Genomic DNA, 19,439 nt, shown 5'->3' with positions numbered 1-19,439 from the left:
GAAAAAGGCCATGTCTAAAACGTGGTGTTGGTGCTTCTTGTTTCTTTGAGGATGACCAAGATCGGGGGATAGGGTCCAGTGAGATTCAAACCCGGGACTCCTTGGTTAGGATAGGGCAGCTCTACGTGGTCGGAATCGAAGTTTTACAATCACAGCTGCCAGCTTGCTTGACTCTGCCAAGTCTGTGAGTTGTTTAGCTGACTGACCGTCTTTTACTAGAAATTTCTTTCCAAGGTTTGCATTTGACTAGGAGTTGGCTTATTCCAAGTTGCATTTTTTTTTATAGGCAAGCTGGGGTTAGGCAGACCCTCACCAGTTATACATCATACCATTGTGATTAGAAACGTCCCAACACAAGGTGACGTGAACTAACAGCTCCTACCAAACAAGAGGAGCCCCCTGTTGGTTCCAAGTAAAGTTGTATTGCCCACATTCAGATGACCCTTTTTCCCTAGAGCCTCTTCTTGCTGTAGCAACTTGGTTCCAGCTCAGAAATTGGGCATTCTCAAGGGGATTGAAGAGGATTTGCTCTGTCCCTCCTGTTTGGGAGCAATTGCAATGAGAGAGAGAGAGAGAGAGAGAGAGAATTTCGTCTTACGCCCTCCACTGGAATAGAGCCTATAGAAATCGCAACTGCAACTGGTAGCAATCTGGACAAAGAGGCGGGTGATACCCGGAAAAAAAGAGAGGAAGGATCAGGTGCAATGTGATTGCACACTTTTACTGTGCCGCTGAACCTGATGACCCTCCATCATTTCTTGGGCTCTACAACTGACAGGCCCTGATCAGGTGCAGTGGCACACTAATAGTGTGCAATCACATTGCACCTGATATTTTTTTTTTGAAAAAAGTTGCCATATTGAGTTAAATTTGGAAATTTGCCAAATACAAGACCCATCTTTTAAACAAAGAAACTCAAAATTATTTTAATGGTTAAGATGTAATGAAATGTCTTTCTTACCCTTCTTTTCCGAAGGGTATTTTCACCCTGAGATAAAATACAAGATTGGTACTTTATTAAAGGGTTGCTACAACATACAAACGAGTTATCCAACTTTATTGTTTTTACTTTTTTTTTTGTCCAAATGATCCATGGATGTAATCATGTTTTCAGTGGGAACCAGCTTTTGAATCGCCAGAGTGGTTTTTCTGACAATACAAAAATGGACAGTTATAAAATCGTCAATTTTTTGACTTAAAAAAAATATTTTTCATAAAAAAAATATGACCTAAGGACTGTTTCCACTAAATCTAGCATCCTGAACACTTGTAAATTGAGTCTAAACAACTTGCATTGTCAGATTCCAATTGGATTGTATCTACAATCGATTGCATTAAATATATACCCTTTAATAAATTGATTGCAAATAATTCATGGATTATGATAACTTGATAATGAGAGGTCCTTACGACCCCTTTTTTTCCCCGCAATGTGTCTTGAAACATCGATTCCAAAAATATAGGTTTCTTTTAAGAATATAAAGCAAAGTATGTTCCCCATAAGGGAATTTCCCTAATTGATCTTGATATTGCAAGTTTCATCGTTCTTGGCTGGTTGGTAGGGACACTTCGTTTGGCTCATTTAAGTCTAGCATTTGGCAGGCAAGGGAATCAGCTATGGCTATCTTGGTTGGGCTTCGCCTATATAGGCCCAAAAATTAGGGCTGGTAAATCAGCCGAACAAGCCGAGAGTCAAGTGTTCAAGCTTGGCTCATTCTTATAGCAAGCCAAGCTAAGTTTGAGTCTACAATAAACCTGAGTTAAACTCGAGAAGACTTGTTTACAGAAAAAATACATTGTTTTGAGCTAGAAGAAATAGGATTAAAAAAATCTGTTGTTTTTAGAGCCAGAAGTAATAAGATTTTACTACTAAACTTATTTTTTGTAAACCAAGTAGTTCAATCATACGATTCACGTACACTACATGATGTAAAATACATCTAAAGAATATTTTTTACTACATAAAAAGCTCACATGAATTGAACCGAGCCAAATACCTATTGTTTATATTCAGTTTCCCAGGCCTATTTTATGAGTTTGAACATGCTCTTTACGAGCCAAACATGAGCCGAGCCACAGGCAGCTTGGCTTTTTTCCCAGACATACCAATAATAGCTCACGCTTACATTTGTGCTGTTCACAGACTCGAGTAGGTAAATTCAGAAGCCCATATAAAAAAAAGTTAGAAAGCTAAAATTAAATACGCTGCAGATGAGAGTGCACGAATATGAACCATGACTGAAGCTTTTACAAGAAAAAAAAATGCATGCTTTCATGTGGATGATGCACTGAAGCTCGTCTCTCATACAGCTTTGCAAAGATTGTTTTCCGGTTGATAAAGTCCAATATGACAAGCACTTATGCAGAGTAGCTTCTAGCCAATATTGGAGGTGGTCAATCTATCAAAGGGGGGATTATATAACGCCATAGTTCTTTTCCCAAGACGCTTGCTTGACTGCTCCACCTTGCATTAGGATCTTTTATATATATATATATATATATATATATATATATATATATATATATATATATATATATATATATAGACAGAGAGAGAGAGAGAGAGATTTATTCATCCAAAGAAACAGCAGCAGAAAACCCGGAAAAAAATCCTGATTGAAAAGTGAAAGCATACAAATTTACTTCACAATCGCGAAAAATAGATGGGTTACATTTATAACACATACAACAAACTTGCCCTTGGTCTTAAAAGAAAAATGCAGCTATAGCTGATTATATGACATCATATGGATCTCAATCTCCTGTTGTATTCTCTGCGTATCGACCACAGTTCTTCTTGTACTTCTTTCATAGTCGGTCTATCAGATCTAACAGGCGCAGCACAGTGAAATGCCAAACTAAATAGGCTTTCCAGTATCTCCCGATCTGGTGCCATTAGCGTTGGATCCAGAATTTCTCTTAGTTTTCCCTCACCAAACATTTGAAAGGCCTAGAGTAACCAACTAGTTAATTCCTAGAACAAATAAAATCAACAGCAAATATAATGGAAAAGGTTTACATTCAGGGGATCGTAATTTACCCATCTAACAGTGATTCTTTCATTGGAAGCTCTAGTGATCTCCACGGGACGCCGTCCAGAGAAGATCTCAAGAAGCAAAATGCCATAGGAGAATACGTCACTCTTTGGTGTTAGCTGATGGGTCTTCACATACTCGGGATCAAGGTATCCAGCTGTTCCTTTCACCATAGTGGATATATGAGACTCATCTTCGTTCATTGGGCCTGTTTTTGCGAACCCAAAGTCGGCAACCTTGGCACGCAAGTTGTCAGTCAGCAAAATGTTTGATGACTTGACATCACGATGGATGATGGACTTTCCTGTTAGGCAAACAAAAGAAACAGATGGAGTTCTGAACAGGACTCACAGACATGCAAACACATGATAGCATTCACTTGTATGCACAAAAGCAAACATAAATGCAGCCTTTTAGAGATAAACTAAAGGCCATAATTACTAATAATAAATTAGGTCAGATAATCAGGAAACCAGGGAAACTTGCGACCAAGAATGACCAAGACTGTAATATGAAGAAACATGATGCAGAAGAGCAACCATTTCACAGTCACGAATTTCAATATCACAAAAAATTATATCAGCCAGATGTAGAACTGGTAAATGAGCTGAACGAACCGAACATAGGATGTTCAAGCTTGGCGTGTTTCTTGTGTCGAGCTAAGCCGAGCTTGAGCTCATGGAAAGCCCAAGATAAACGAGCTGAGCATGAGCAAGCTCACTCACAAAAAATATATTTTTTAAAAGTTAAAAACAATAGAATTTGGACACTAAACCTACTAAGTGGAGCTCAAACTAGTTCATTTACAAAATAAATAATTGTTTCAAACTTATAAGCAAATAGGATTTGAACTCTAAACGTATTTCTTGCAGGCCAAACATTTCAACCATCTTCATTCTATAATATAAAATATATGTAAAATGTATTTATTATTAATAAACAAGTCTATGCGAGCTGAGCCAAGACAAACATTGGTTGTTCGTGCTCGAGCCTGTCAAGCCTATTTCACGAGTTTGAACGAGCTCTTCACGAGCCAAGCCACGAAGAGCTCATCTCGTTTCCCAGCCATAGCTAGATGTATGAACACTCCCAGAAAACCTGGGGGGAAAAACCTATAGATAGAGTTCAACATTTTGTCGAAGGGCAAACCTGCCCAATTTCAATGGTTTCTCTTACCTGAGTATAAATGAAGATAAGTTAGACCATGAGCTACATCAATGGCTATTTCTAATCTCTGAGTAAAATCCAAAAATTTTCCATCCTGACCTGCACAGCATGAAGTATAAATTATGAGTTCAAGTTACCAATGAGATATTCAGCAAAGCATATTATGTATCTTACCATCCAGATGCTGTCGAAGAGTACCATTTGGGACATATTCAGAAACAATTATGCGCTCATTGTCTTGGTCAACAAAACCAATCAGCTTTACAAGACTTCGGTGTTCAATATTTGTTAGCATTCCAAGTTCACTACTGAATTCTGTTGGTAGAGTCTCAAACATACCCTGCAAACACCAATATAACATGCCATTGGAGAATATTCTGGAAGTAGAAAGCTAGAAGCAATACTAAGAAAATATCCAAAATTTCTTATAGTTAGCAAAACATCCACCCAATGCCAGAAACAAAGGAAATATACTTCGTTTCAAAGCGGAAGTCATCTACATACATGCTATTAATTGCAACTTGCTTGCGCATGCATTTATAAACATGTCATATGTGTTTACAGTTTCTAATAAGGACATCATTTATAAAGCATAGAAAGAACTATGCTTGATACAATTTATTAAGCATATGGAATTTATGGAATCCAAACAGGGTCATAGTAGAATCTTGATGGAACCAGGGAAGATTAATAAGATGAATCATAACTATACGGAAAAGCTATTACCTGATGAATATTAGCACAAGAAAAGCAAGGGGAGAAGAAAGAACTTCATTAGGGCAACAAGAGAAAAACACAATACAGCATATAGGGGTAGACTTTCCCTTATTACACTATTTTCTGGACTGAAATACCCTCAATAACATAACTGGTTACAGTTTTGACCTGTACATGACTATGAGGACAGATTTGACCATACAACTTACACTACTTTGACTCTACTAAAACAACAATACAATTACATGAATATTCTAACACTCCCCCTCAAACTCGAGAAGATGTGAAAATAATCATCCTGAGTTTGGCAAGGAATGTTCTAAAAAGAGTAGCAGACAAGTTTTTGGTAAAGAAATTTGCTATCTGCTGTGCTGAACCAATGTAGGACAAAGAAATAATGTCATCCAAGTATGCACTTCTAGTAAAATGACAATCAATCTAGATATGCTTTGTAAGCTTATAAAATTCGGGATTCTTTGCTATATGAATATCACTTTGATTGTCATAATACAATCCTGTCTCACTTTTCAACTTCACTCCCATATCTTCAAGTAGCCATCTTAACCATATTGTCTCGGCAGTAGCCTAAGCTATTGCTTTATATTCAGCTTCAGTGGTAGATAATGCTACTCTTTGTTGCTTTTTGTTTTTCCAAGATATTAAAGAATCACCCAAGAAAATACATAATCCTGATGTAGAATATCCATCTTTGGATGATCTTCTAAAATTTGAGTCACAATATACTCTTAGTTCCAGCTTTGATGATGATGAGAAAAACAGCCCACGGGGAATAGTGCCATGAATATACCGAAAGGTCCTCAGAACAACTCCTAAGTGGACCAATCTGGGAGAGCTCATGAATTGGCTCACCACATGTACTGCAAAGGTGACATCTGGTCTACAAATAGTCAAGTAGATCAGACTACCCACAAGTTACCTATATATAGTAGGATCCTCCAACAGTTCTCTATCATCATGCCTCAGCTTAGCATTTGCTTCTATGGGAGCATCAACATGCTTACGGTCATCCACCAATATGGCCTTAGCGTTCAGCCACATACTTGTGTTGAGTCAGGAGATATCCTCTCTTAGCATAAGCAACTTCAAGACCTACAAAGTACTTCAATTTCCCTAGGTCTTTCATCTCAAACACACAAGCTTCATCGTCACTTTTGCAATAATTAATGGATCATCACCTGCAATAATCATATCATCTATATACAATAGCAACAGACAATGCCCAAGATGAGGATACAAATAAGGTTGGATCATGGAAGCTTTGTCTAAAACCAAGGTTTTTTACTGCATTATTGAACTTCTCAAACCATACTCGAGGAGCTTGCTTCAACCCATATAAAGCACTTTTGAGTCTACAAACTCTTTTTATTAGTCACCCCCTGAGGCAATTCCATATAGACTTATTCCTATGATTTCTTTCTGCAACACCATTTTTCTCAGGGATATAAGGACAAGATTTTTTATGCATAATTCTCATTTCACACAACAATTTCTGAAATACATGACTAATGTACTCTCCCCCCAAATCTGATCATAGGTTCTTAATTCTACTAGAGAATTGAGTTTCAATAAAAATACAAAATTTTCTAAATACTTCAAGTAAATTACTTTTGTATTTCATAAAATAAATCTAAGTAAATATTGTACAATCATCTATGAAGGTAAAAAAATAGGTAGAACCCCCCTTTAAACCCCACAGGAGAAGGCCCCTCCGATATCAGAGTGTACAAGATCAAAAGGACTACTAGACTCAATCTCACTAGATACAAAGGGAAGAGCATGACTCTTCACTAGTTCGTAACTCTCACAACATTTAACATGGTCATACTCTAAGGCTACAAACTCCCCTATATCATGAGGCATCACATATTGTAACCTCAAACTCAAAATATGTGCTAGTCAAGGATGTCACAAAACTGTTGGATCCAAAACTGAAACACCAAGACTCGACTCCACCATCCTTTGTAGCCTCATATCAAGATGATCCAAATAGTAGAGGTGTCCCCTTCTACTCCCAGTCCCAATATCCCTGCCTGTAGACTGATCTTGCACATACCAATCAACAGGGGTGAAAATAACATTACAATTTTGTTGAGTAATTTGATCAACAAAGATTAAATTCATAACAAGAGAAGGAACAAGGTAAACTTCAGAAATGTTCAACTTATTTTTGGAATTAAAAGCATATGTGATAGAACCAATCTTTGATACATTCAGTATAGATAGACCCATTGGCAATGCAAAATGCATCTCCACATGGTCTACAATTGGTTAACAAAGATCATGTGACATGAAGCCCCGAGTCTATTAACCAACTTGAATGCATGTTAAGAATACCTGCAAAAGCACTACCATAAGTAGGGCTGACTAAACAAGAGAAGGAGAGGCGGTTGAAATAGATAATTGAGCTAAGAGGTGATGAATTTGCTACGTCTCCTACATCATCTGACAGTGAGTGGCCTCTTGTGGACCAGAAGTAGATGCAACCGAAGGGACTGCATCCTCTCTCCCTGGAGTCCTCTCACCCCCCTAAACCACCAGAAGTAGTAGAAATACTAGCAGCTACTCCAAACTTCTTCTTAAGAGATGGGAACATATTCTTCATATGCCCAAATTCTTTGCAATAGTGGCATCTCACACCACTCATGTCTCTATATGTCCTAGTTGACCCTGTACACACTACACACTCCACCTCTCATTCGTTCCTACCTAGTAGCAGCTAACACTGACTCCTTAGATGGTCGAGTACCAAGAGACTTAACCTTGGTTTCCTCTGCTATGAGCTCAGAAAGGGTTTAAGTGAGAGAAGGTAGAGAGGTTCTATGTAGAATGACATTTCTCACATTGTCATACTCAGGTCATAGGGCCATCAACAATTCAATAACATAAGTCCTCTCCTTAGTTTTGCTGCTCACCTCCATGCATTCCTTGCAATACTTGCATTTGGTATACCTCTCATTGGACCCAATTAAATGCAAGGGAGTTCCACAATTGTTGAATATCAGAAAAGAAATTTTCAATGGACTTGTTTTCTTGCCTGAGAACTTTAACTTATTGCATTAACTGATATTCTCTTGCCTAGTTCTTTTGTTTGTACACTTGTTCCATAAAAGCCCATGCATCCTTTGCTTCTTGGAATTTGGCAAGATTCATAGCAATGGTTTCACTGAACCAAGTATCCATGACCTTACCCTCGCATTACAAATCCTCCACTCCATCAGCTTATCAAATACCCCTAGCTTAGGTTTCTCACTTGTACCATTTAGGTACCCACTAAGCCCACGACCCTCTAAAACTCAGCCAAATACTCATAATTACTTCCATCTAGCTTCACAAGAATCAATTGTATAGGTTAACCTTTCTCCATGGCCTCAAAACTTCTCTTCACACCACCACACAACTTACAATAGCTTAGGAAGTCACAAGTTTGAAGCATCAAGCAAACAATAGTGAAGCAAAAATGATCAAAGATAGGTGCAACAACAACCAAACTAGGCCAATACAACATCCAAGGCCAAAACAATGTTACCGTCACCCATTCCTTCCCTGCAAGCTTTACTTCACACCACCATCAATCACAATAACCCAAGAAACCACAAATCTGAAGCAATAAGCAGATAACAGTGCAGCAACAAATAAACTAGGCCAAACACATCAACCAAGTCCAATACAGGGCTACCGTCACCTATTCCTCATTTGAAAATTTATTATAACTCCCAAAATCCATAACCAAATCACATCAAATTTGATTTCAGACTCTTCTAATGCAAAAATGACCCAAACTATACTGATCTCACTCCTTAAAACCTCAAAATCTGGACAGAATCAGCAGATTCCCAAATCTGTCCAGATATGCACTTCAAAATCCAGAAATTCTTAGAAATCTCATAAAAAATCCAAAACTTACCCAAATAACATGAGGTTTGCTTAAAAAACTTCTAAAATCATCAACCAGATGATGCTCAGGTCAGATTCTTCAACCCCAGCCACAACAGTCCAGTCGTTGGGTTGCTGATATCAGCACCCCAATCACGACCATCAGTCTTTGGGTTGAATCTTCTGTGGAAATGATGCTCCTCCTCCTCTCTAACAGCACAAACAATCCTCTCCTTACTGCAAATATGGCTCTTATACCATATTAGCACAAGAGAAGCAAGGGGAGAAGAAAGAACTTCATTAGGGCAACTAGAGAAAAACATGATACAGCATATAGGGCAGTGTTGTGAAAAGCGTTGAGGTGTAGCGAGGCACTCCACCAAAAACCGATGCGAGGCGTAAGCCTCGAGGCATAAAGCGTAAGCCTCAAAAAAAAATTGAAAACTTTAAAAAAAAAATCTAAAAATACAAATAAATAAAGAAATGCTTTATTGATGAAATAACAACCAATAAAAAATAGAAAATCTAAGTGCTAAAAAATATGAGATTAACATATAAAAGTAACTAAAAACTGATTATATAATTGGAAAATATATGAGATTAACCAAAAAAAAAAAATATACTAAGAAACTTATTACATAACTGAAATAACTGGAAAATATATGAGATTAACCTACAAAAGTTAAAATATATGAGATTATTCTAAAAAATATGAGATTAACATATAAAAGTAACTAAAAAAATGATTACATAACTGAAAAATATATGAGATTAACCAATAAAAGAAAAAATATACTAAGAAACCGTTTATATAACTGGAAAATATATGAGATTAACCAACAAAAGTTAAAATATATGAGATTATTCTAAAAATATGATATTAACATATAAAAGTAACTAAAAAACTGTAACTGAAAAATATATGAGATTAACCAACAAAAGTTAAAATATACTAAGAAACTGATTACATAACTGAAATAACTGGAAAATATATGAGATTAACCTACAAAAGTTAAAATATATGAGATTATTCTAAAAAATATGAGATTAACATATAAAAGTAACTAAAAACTGATTACATAACTGGAAAGCTACGTCACAGGGATTCGCCAAGACAGGTGTCGCACCCGCATCGACGCGACACGGGTGCACGTGCGGGTGCGGCACCCGGTGCGGTCAACCCGACCCTGGGTGCGCTCAACGCATCCAGGGTCATTTTGGTCCATTTTTTGGATTAGAAAAAATCTGCTTTGAAAAATAAAAAAAAGAGACCCTTGCTTTAAATTCATTTAAAATGCAATGAACAACATTATTTTCAAGTGAATAAATTCTCATTAAACTCTCTCTCTCTCTCATTTAATAGTAATAAAACTTCCTCTCATCCACCAAAAACATAAAACGAGTTTCTCAACAAGGCAGCTTTGGAAAGTGTTGATAATAGAAAACGGTTTCCTAAAATCTATCTTGGAAAATAAAAGCTTTCATTGAGAATAGGAAAGGTCTCCTAAAGTCCAACGTGTAAATTAAACCCATATTTTGAAGTTTTAAATGATTTTATTTAGATTCTTGGAAATTAAAAGCTTTCATTGAGATTAGGAAAGGTCTCCTAAAGTCCAGCGTGTAAATTAAACCCATATTTTGAAGTTTTAAATGATTTTATTTAGAGGCTTCAATTTTGGACCCCCCTTCTCTCTCTCTCTCTCTCTCTCTCTCTCTCTCTATATATATATATATATATATATATATATATATATATTATTTATTTATTTATTTATTTATTTATTCGCACCCCCGCACCCAAGGTTTTTGAAAGTGCCGCACCCCCACCCCCGCCCCCGCACCCGCACCCATGTGACATAGCTGGAAAGTATATGAGATTAACCAAAAAAAGTTAAAATATACTAAGAAACTGATTACATAACTGAAAAATATATGAGATTAACATACAAAAGTTAAAATATATGAGACTATTCTAAAAAATATGAGATTAACATATAAAAGTAACTAAAAAAATGATTACATAACTGGAAAATATATGAGATTAACCAATAAAAGAAAAAATATACTAAGAAACCGTTTATATAACTGGAAAATATATGAGATTAACCAACAAAAGTTAAAATATATGAGATTATTCTAAAAAATATGAGATTAACATATAAAAGTAACTAAAAAACTGATTACATAACTGGAAAATATATGAGATTAACCAACAAAAGTTAAAATATACTAAGAAACTGATTACATAACTTAAATTACTGGAAAATATATGAGATCAACCTACAAAAGTTAAAATATATGAGATTATTCTAAAAAATATGAGATTAACATATAAAAGTAACTAAAAACTGATTACATAACTGGAAAATATATGAGATTAACCAACAAAAGTTAAAATATTTAGAAACTGATTACATAACTGAAATAACTGAAAAATATATGAGATTAACCTACAAAAGTTAAAATATATGAGATTATTCTAAAAAATATGAGATTAACATATAAAAGTAACTAAAAAACTGATTACATAACTGAAAAATATATGAAACTAACCAAAAAAAGTTAAAATATATTAAGAAACTAATTACATGACTGAAATAACTGAAAAATATCCGAGATTAACCAACAAAAGTTAAAATATAGTAATATACTAAGAAACTTATTACATAACTGAAATAACTGGAAAATATATGAGATTAACCTACAAAAATCTTTTTGATTATGTCTCAGAAGTCTTGTTGTTAAATTTTTATTTTTTTTTGCGCCTCAGGCTTGCGCCTTGAGGCACAGAGGGCCGCGCCTCAAGGCGAGGCGCGCCTTTTGCGCCTCAAGGCGCGTTTTTGATAACACTGACAGTAATGGTCCACAAAGCACTTCTTTCTGGTTATAGATACTAAAACTTAACTTAGAGGATAGGTGGAGAGTCTGGAGACTTTGTGCATCCAGATGATTGGCACTTTGAGATGGCTCTATTTATAAAGCATCAAGTGGACCAGTCTAAATGCTCAGATCTGGGTGCTATCATTTCATTGGCCATGGACTGCAAAGTTTCATCATGCATCTTGATTGGCTGATCAAAACCTGTTGATTTTCTTGATTCATTCCAGCTGGCATGTGCTGAATTTTATAACTGCAGTTCATTACTAACAAAAATGTTTGTCAATTAATCATGGCCCAAGAAACCACTGCATTGGTTCTCCTGACATTTCCCAGGCTTCAAAACTTATTTAAGGACAAATCCTTGGCTGGAAATGAAACAAGGAGATATAAACGGTGAAATTGTTGAACCACAGATAAAAAGTGATTGCGAATAATGGCTATCTCATAGATTTTTTCCAACTAATTACACAGAACCAATACCAAGACCGAATGTAACCTTAAGAAGAAATACCTTCCCAAGAAACAAGATCAAAAGCATCTCACATAAGGTTTCCATAACAGAACAAGTACAGTTGTGCCCTTGGAACACTACAATACACAGGCTTGACAAGCTACCAAAACATTATGGATGCCTATGGCTGCAGATACCCTTCAGCTTGATACAAATAGATATGATCTGCCTGCCTGCTGTACTTCTGAACAATGGTGTAATTAGACATAACTTCTTATTGCTATAGTATTTAACATGCCACGTGTGGCTTAAAAAGTTAATCAACTTTGATACCGAAGACATCAAATAACTATAATAAATGGAAAGATTTATTTCCATTCTGAACATACATTTAAATGAGCACTATGCTCATTGCTGCACGTATGGATGTGGTCTGGACCAGAGTTACCGGAAGCTTCTTAGATACGTGGGAAGCTCGCTTCCCGGAAACTCGCTTCGGAAGCGCGATACTCCTCGCTTCCGAAACTTGATGAGAACCTCGATTCCCCCACGCTTCTCCTATGCTTTCCACAAGCTTCATTTATTCTTATTATATGTTCTCTTACTCAACTTTTCATGTTTTTTTATGTGTTTTCTTTAACTCTTCTCACTCACTTCCACGTGCTTTCGCTAAATTGGTAGTTATCATTTTTAGATTTTGTTAAAAATTTAATTCTTACACTAAAAAATCATGAAATTTAGTATTAGTCACTTTTATTTTAGTTTTTATTTTGATTCTCATTCAATTCTTATATTTTTTTTTATTCCTCGCTTCCCGCTTCCTATATATTTTAAAATGCATCGCTTCTCGCTTCCGCTTCCTGTATCGTTTCCCGCTTCTGCTTCCTAGTTTGGCAACCTTGGTCTGGACACATGGCACCCAAAATGAGGTTGTGCTTTTCTGGGATATCATCTAATACCAAGGAGCAGCTATAAAAAGAAATGGCAGCTTGGTCTAGCACAAGCTGATTATGAAGCCTGGAATATGTCATAGAGATCTCTAGGATCTATCAGAATCCCACTGATCTACAAATTGCAATATCAAGATCACTCTCTGTTACACATTCAAAATGTTATAACTTCATCACTTGATACTGTTCAACAGGATAACATCAAACATATTTATACAGCTTGACATTATGTACAGGGGAAAGTTGAGTATCCAGAAATAGAACTCAGGTTTGTTAGCACCAGACTTATGTGGTACATCTGTTAAAGCTCTCATATTCAACATCACTAGCTTATAAACTCTGAACCGTTAATCTCTTTCCACATCAAGTTGATGCAGGTGGTGGGGCCATGAAAACATGTTATTATCTATCTGCATCATTACCGTGAGGCTCTGCATATATTATTCTTTTCTTTGTCATTTCTACATATATAATACACTTATTCAAAGGGGTCAAAACACAATAGCAGTGTATCGCAAAGCCTGTCACACAAAGATGAGATGTTCAGCCTAGAGTGACCAGTTTCTCTATTTTAGACTGACATATGACCCATGAGTCATTTTTTCCTAGCATATTAGATGGCACAGAGACATCATATTCAAAAAATGAGTGTAGCTGAGATGCGGATGCTTAGATGGATGTGTGGAAATACAATAAAAGATAAGATTCGGAACGAGGAGATACGTAAGAAGGTAGGTGTTGCACCCATTGAAAATAAGATGCGAGAGAATCGTTTACGGTGGTTTGGACATATTCGGCGAAGGCCTAATGATACTCCAGTTAGAAGGTTGGAGAAATGGGAAAATATATTAGTTAAAAGAGGTCGGGGTAGGCCTAGGAAGACTTGGATGGAGATGATAGGAAAGGATATGAATGCTTTGAACCTCACCGAGGACATGGCATTGGATAGAAATGATTGGAGGAAAAGGATTCATGTGGAAGACCCAAAATGATTTTCTTTTTTGGTTCATATCGCTGACCCCAATTGTTTTGGGATGAAGGCGTAGTTGTTGTTGTTGTGTTGTTGTATATTAGATGGCACAGGTCTGCTGTCTATGGTACTCCAGAACCAGAGAAATATTGAAACATTGACTTTCTGCTATCTCAGATATCCCCACACTATACTCTTTCTCCGTCCTCCCCATTTCCTTAGTTGTTCTCAAAATGGTAATTTGCAAAAGAATACAAAATACACACTTCTGACATGGTCATTGTTTGATAAAGGACACAGGATATTGCAATCCTCCCCAAGTACAAGTTTGTTACCTCTTTATTCACGACATGCAGTTAAAATTACCCAACTTATTAGCACACGAACCTTTTAAAGAACATAAAGGTTAAAAAAAAAAAGACATTTTAAGCATTCACAATTAATAATGGTAAATCATATTTTCATAATACTCTTTAAAAATATAAAACCAGTTATACTTTTATAGGTAACAGCCACAAAAAACAACTACCTGCTTTGTCCGTTTAACAGCCACAACCTGACCATCTTGCAGCAGACCCCTGTATACAGTTGCAGAACCACCCTCGCCTATCTTCAATAATGGTGAAAATTTATTAGTAGCTCTAATAATTTGGTTGATAGAAAAATGTACTGATCCAACTCTGCTCAATTGTGGAGTGACTGACAATCGAATTGGGCTAGGTGGTGCATGAAGTGGGCTTGCTGGTGTTCGTTCAGTTCTAGGACTTGCATTAAAAGAACTTGATTCCACTGCAGAAAAATGAACAGAGTACTTTTAGTAGTGTTCCACAAGACTAGTTTAAAGATCTAGTCTGCAAAGGATACATCTCATATTTTAATGATAATGTTACCTTACAACAGCAAATGACTACAATATTAATGAAGCATGAGAATAAATGCCTTAGCACATAATCCCCATGTTCCGCGCAAACCTCCCGAAATTTAATAAAAAAGTTACACACACAGATAAAGGAAGACAAATTTTCAAACAGGAATCCACCTTTTCCAAATAATCCAAAAAATAGTTCTAATTTATTGAAAAAGACTTTTTAAGACGTAAAGATTTGAAAACTGGACAAAAGGGGACCTGATGTTAAGTCCATCATACTAACAGTGGTTATTTTTATTTAACCTGTAGTAAGCCAAAGAGAAATTAAAGAATACCCCCAGATTTCTTTTGGTTGTTACTCAAATTAATCTTATAACAAACATCCATGATCCTTTAAATAGGGGACAAAAGAATGAAGGTCAAGGAAACGATGATGGTGGGGTGCTTGCCAATAAGATGACAGACCTGTGGGGGCAATGGTGGTGATTTTGGAGAAAGGTTGGTCGTGTGATTTCTAGATCGAGAAAGGAAGTAGGGAAAGGAAAATGATGGTTTCAGTGGAGCTTGCTATCGGTATGAACAGCATGTTGTAACAGTGTTGTGACTGCAGTACAGGATGCAGAACATCCAGAACTCATATTGGAATCTGATCCACACCAGATCAGTCAATATTAAGGATGCTGACTTGAGAAGAACAATGTCGATGACAGTTTGATGTCAAAATGAAAAATGGTGATCACCTGGCCTGAAACAGAACGGATTTGTATTATTTATCACAGATTGGCTTGTGTGTTTCAGGAAAAAATGTGAGACGAGAAGGGAGAGAAAAGGAAAAGAGGAAACTGGAAAAGAAAAGAAGAAGATCAAGGCATATAATGATTAAAGAAGCAAGGAAAAGCAGTGAAGAAGAATCACAGCCACAGATGTTGTTGTGGGTCACAGTTCCTCAATAAAAGCTTGACTCTACAATACCATGTAGAGAAAATTAAGTGTTAGAGAGAAGGGAGGAAGAGAAAAAAGAGAGAATTGTTGGGTGGCAGCAATAAGGGTGATGATCTACACCCTTTTTCGTGTTAAACTCATTAATATATTAGGATTTGGGAGTTCTGTGTAAAATACCATAAATATCCCTGTCATACGGTAATAGATAAGTATGTCATCATGAAGCAAATGTATATACATAGCAGGGATCTCCTGGTGTCAGAACCACTGTCACTGATATCGGCGATATTATGAAAATATCGCAAGAAATACCAATATTTAAAGGTAGCTGATATTAAAGGTAATATCTCGCATTGTTTTTGGGAAAAACTCTTTATTACTTTATTTTAAGTTTGAATTTCCTATTTTTTTGTTTCTTTTATATTTTAAAACCTTTAACACATGTTTCTTTATATTTTTAGAAGAAAAATAATGCAAAACTTATTATTTTCTTAGCTTTTTTGTTGTTATTTATATTTTTTCAATTCTTTAAACTCTCGAGATATTCCCAAGATTTATAAACTTTGAAAATCTCTCCGAGAAATACCCTCGCCAAGAAATTACCCTTAACGATACAGGTGACTATGGTCAGGACTAATATCATGACGTCTTGAAGCACCAATTTTCAAAGATCATGTACATATCTGGTACAACATTTAAAAGATGCAGTAAGCACTAATTTATATTCTACAGAGAATATGGAGCAAATGGTTTAGATAAAATGCTTATTGCTAGATAGATAAGTTTTCCAGCAAAAAATTTGCTCTGTACAGGACAGTTTTCACGGGTGAGAAGAACTATCACATGCAGGCTATGTCACCTGGGTATGGGTGTGGGTACAGGTACAGAGGGTACGACAAGGCAATTCCAAAAAATATGGGTATGGGGACACAGCTATATATATATATATATAATAAACTGAATATAATCTAAATACATATTCTATATCTAAAATATATATTATACACTGTAAATATAAAGTTATAAACTGAAAATATAATTATAAATTCTAAATTAAATACATATGTACGGAGGGTAAAATGGTGTGTCCAGGTGTTGATGTGTGTCAACACACGTGTTGACACTGGTACAGAGGGCAAAATGGAGTGTCCGTGTGACATAGCATGCAGTCAATCAAGCATGGACTCACTTAGGCTGGCCATCAACAAATAGCAAAAGATGGACATAAAGCAACATCAGGTCACAATGCAGCATTGAACAAACAAGGCATATATGCAGCTAAGCCCAAAGAATCATAAAATGTCCACCTTCAGTGCTGAAACTCAACATGGTTATAGCCAAGTCCAATAGCAGCTTGCATGGGTAGAAGGATGACATTTGCATATAAATTCTACTCACTTGGAACTAGATTTTTGGGGAGAACAGCATGCACATCTTTTCTTCTAGCACGTATGCATGGGCACAAGAGACTGCAAGACAATAAGAACATTCCAGATACTGCAATGACTACGTTCTTCATGTCTTCATGCTTTTCCTCTACATGTCTATCATTCTCTTGATTACGATGAAGAAATCTGTTTCTTCTTGAATCTGGTATATTCTTTCTGGCAGCTATTTGATGCATACGCCCTGCATAACACCAAGAAATTATATGAACCAGAAAATTTCTGCTCACTATAGCTATAATTTTCAATCCAGTGAGTGAAAAGAATGAAGCAACAATGATTGACAATGGAAAGGCCTTAGAAAGAATCCCTCATTAAGTTTTTTTTTTTTTTGCACTAGCGTACTAACTGAAATAGTAATTCTAGACATGCCAAGTAAAGAAGCAGCATTCCACGAATTCATACCCCATCAGCTGCCATTCACTAAAAGCATCAGATCAGATATGAGACTCTCGATGGCTAAACATACATTACATCAATTCCAACTTCTTGCAGCTATCTGCCACTCAATGAATGACTACAACAGATACTCCTCTCATGCCCCATTATCAGATGCAAAATATTTTGGAGGAGTAGATTCTCCCACCTCGTCATCAAGACAAAGAACAAACCCCGCAATTAGCAGTCAATATGTGACATACATGCTACATCTTGGTATTTCGTATATAGTGCTGCATTCTTTGTGTTCTTCAGGGAATTTTTCACTTTTTGTATTTTAATTACGTACAGAATTCATCTAAATACATGGTACACCCCCCGCCCCTCCCCCAAGCATAAATTTAAAGCATGACCATACAGAGCAGGTAGCAACTCCATAATAAAGTATTAATCAACAATGATGACGATGACAAATCAACAAATTATCATTCAAACCGAATCCACTGTTTAATTTCGTCTAGACATGAAATTTGACTTCCATTCTCGATTCAATTATCAACACAGTGAAAATCGATGAATGAGATGCGCAAACTGATAGAATTTACACCACCAGATAGAGCTCCAATTCACCAAAACTGCCCCCTTCCTAATTCAATTATCAAGACAGCAAAAATTGGCAAAACAAATAATCAAACAGATAAAATTCATCCGCAGTACCAGCTAGAGCTCCAATTCACCGAAATTGGCAACAAGAAACCCTACTAAAAACAAAAAACAGAGACAATTCCGAGCTCACCTCTAATGGACGAACCGCCGTAACCCCGAAAACGGCAGCACTCCTCCCCAACTCTCCCCCATTCCTCCACCTCCGAATCACGGAAACACCCGTTCCCGAACGAAGACTCCAGCACCCTGCAGAACAAGAGGTTATCCACACCGTCCCTTCGATCGGCGCCGCACCCGAGAGGCCTCAACCGCGAAAGCTGATCGCTCTCGCAACTTCCGAACCCGCCGGCGGAGACGGGCGAAGAAACGCCAAGCAATTGCCCGAGCAGAAACAGAGCCAAGGCATGTGGCGCCATCCTCACGAGCCCAAAAACCACAAAACCCTAACTCCAAATCATCCGTAAGGATTCAGGGAACGCCAGAAGGAAGCAGAAAAAACCCTAGTCGACCAAATTCATTCCTCACGAATTTATCCCACAAAATCCAGAAGAGAGAGAGAGAAAAAAATCGATCGATCGCAAACAAAACTACGAAACGCTAAACGAGTAGATCCGGAAAAAAAAATCGAATTTCTTTGAGAGATTTTAGAAAAATGGGGATACAAGCGAGAAGAGAGAGGAGAGGATAAATTGAAACGGGAGAAGGGAGAGGACCGGATAACCGGCGGCCTACCGGTGAGATTTTTTTACTTATTTTAGAAGGAAAAAGTCTGTGTGGTGTACGGAAGCAAAGGGATTCGTGCGACCGTTGGGCGAGCAGGGCACCGGGAAACCGGAATGACCGGTCAACAAGTTGTAGCCTGGGCAAACGGCTGACACTGCCGCCCGCGGTATGCTGTGCTCATTCCACTGTTGATATAGGTAACTTATGAATACATCCCAAAAACAAGTCTACTTCCAAGAAGCGCCAACTGTACATACAAGAGGGTATTATTGTTAGGTTTAAGAAAATAATAAGGATTTATGCACGCGGCAAAAGATAAGAGATAGGGCTTTTTCTTGAAGCATGAACTTTTA

At 36.8% G+C, this 19,439-nt stretch overlaps 1 protein-coding gene across 1 annotated transcript; it reads right to left on the bottom strand.

Annotated features, from left to right (window-relative positions):
* Positions 1 to 2,616: 2,616 nt before the first annotated feature.
* On the bottom strand, positions 2,617 to 19,085 carry LOC149842021 (calmodulin-binding receptor-like cytoplasmic kinase 3). Its single transcript, XM_089998841.1, has 7 exons — positions 18,494 to 19,085; positions 17,273 to 17,503; positions 14,594 to 14,853; positions 4,377 to 4,542; positions 4,212 to 4,301; positions 3,041 to 3,339; positions 2,617 to 2,950 (listed from the first exon to the last, which is right to left on the bottom strand). Exons 1-7 carry the CDS (start codon positions 18,777 to 18,779, stop codon positions 2,744 to 2,746), a joined length of 1,539 nt encoding a protein of 512 aa, XP_089854967.1. The 5' UTR covers positions 18,780 to 19,085; the 3' UTR covers positions 2,617 to 2,743.
* Positions 19,086 to 19,439: the final 354 nt, after the last annotated feature.

Source organism: Nuphar pumila, chromosome 3 (assembly GCF_984573655.1).
Source record: "Nuphar pumila chromosome 3, dmNupPumi1.hap1.1, whole genome shotgun sequence".
Lineage (NCBI taxonomy): Eukaryota > Viridiplantae > Streptophyta > Magnoliopsida > Nymphaeales > Nymphaeaceae > Nuphar > Nuphar pumila.
The sequence above is the reverse complement of the archived record's forward strand: the minus strand, read 5'-3'. Positions and strand labels throughout refer to the sequence as shown.

Excerpts from the sequence above, each read along its gene's own strand:
- LOC149842021 (XM_089998841.1), bottom strand. The coding sequence starts at position 18,779 with ATGGCGCCACATGCCTTGGCTCTGTTTCTGCTCGGGCAATTGCTTGGC. Across the intron at positions 17,504-18,493 it reads CGGCGGTTCGTCCATTAGAG|GGCGTATGCATCAAATAGCT; the intron begins GTGAGCTCGGAA and ends GGTGTTATGCAG. Across the intron at positions 4,543-14,593 it reads CTGTTAAACGGACAAAGCAG|GGTATGTTTGAGACTCTACC; the intron begins GTAGTTGTTTTT and ends TGGTGTTTGCAG.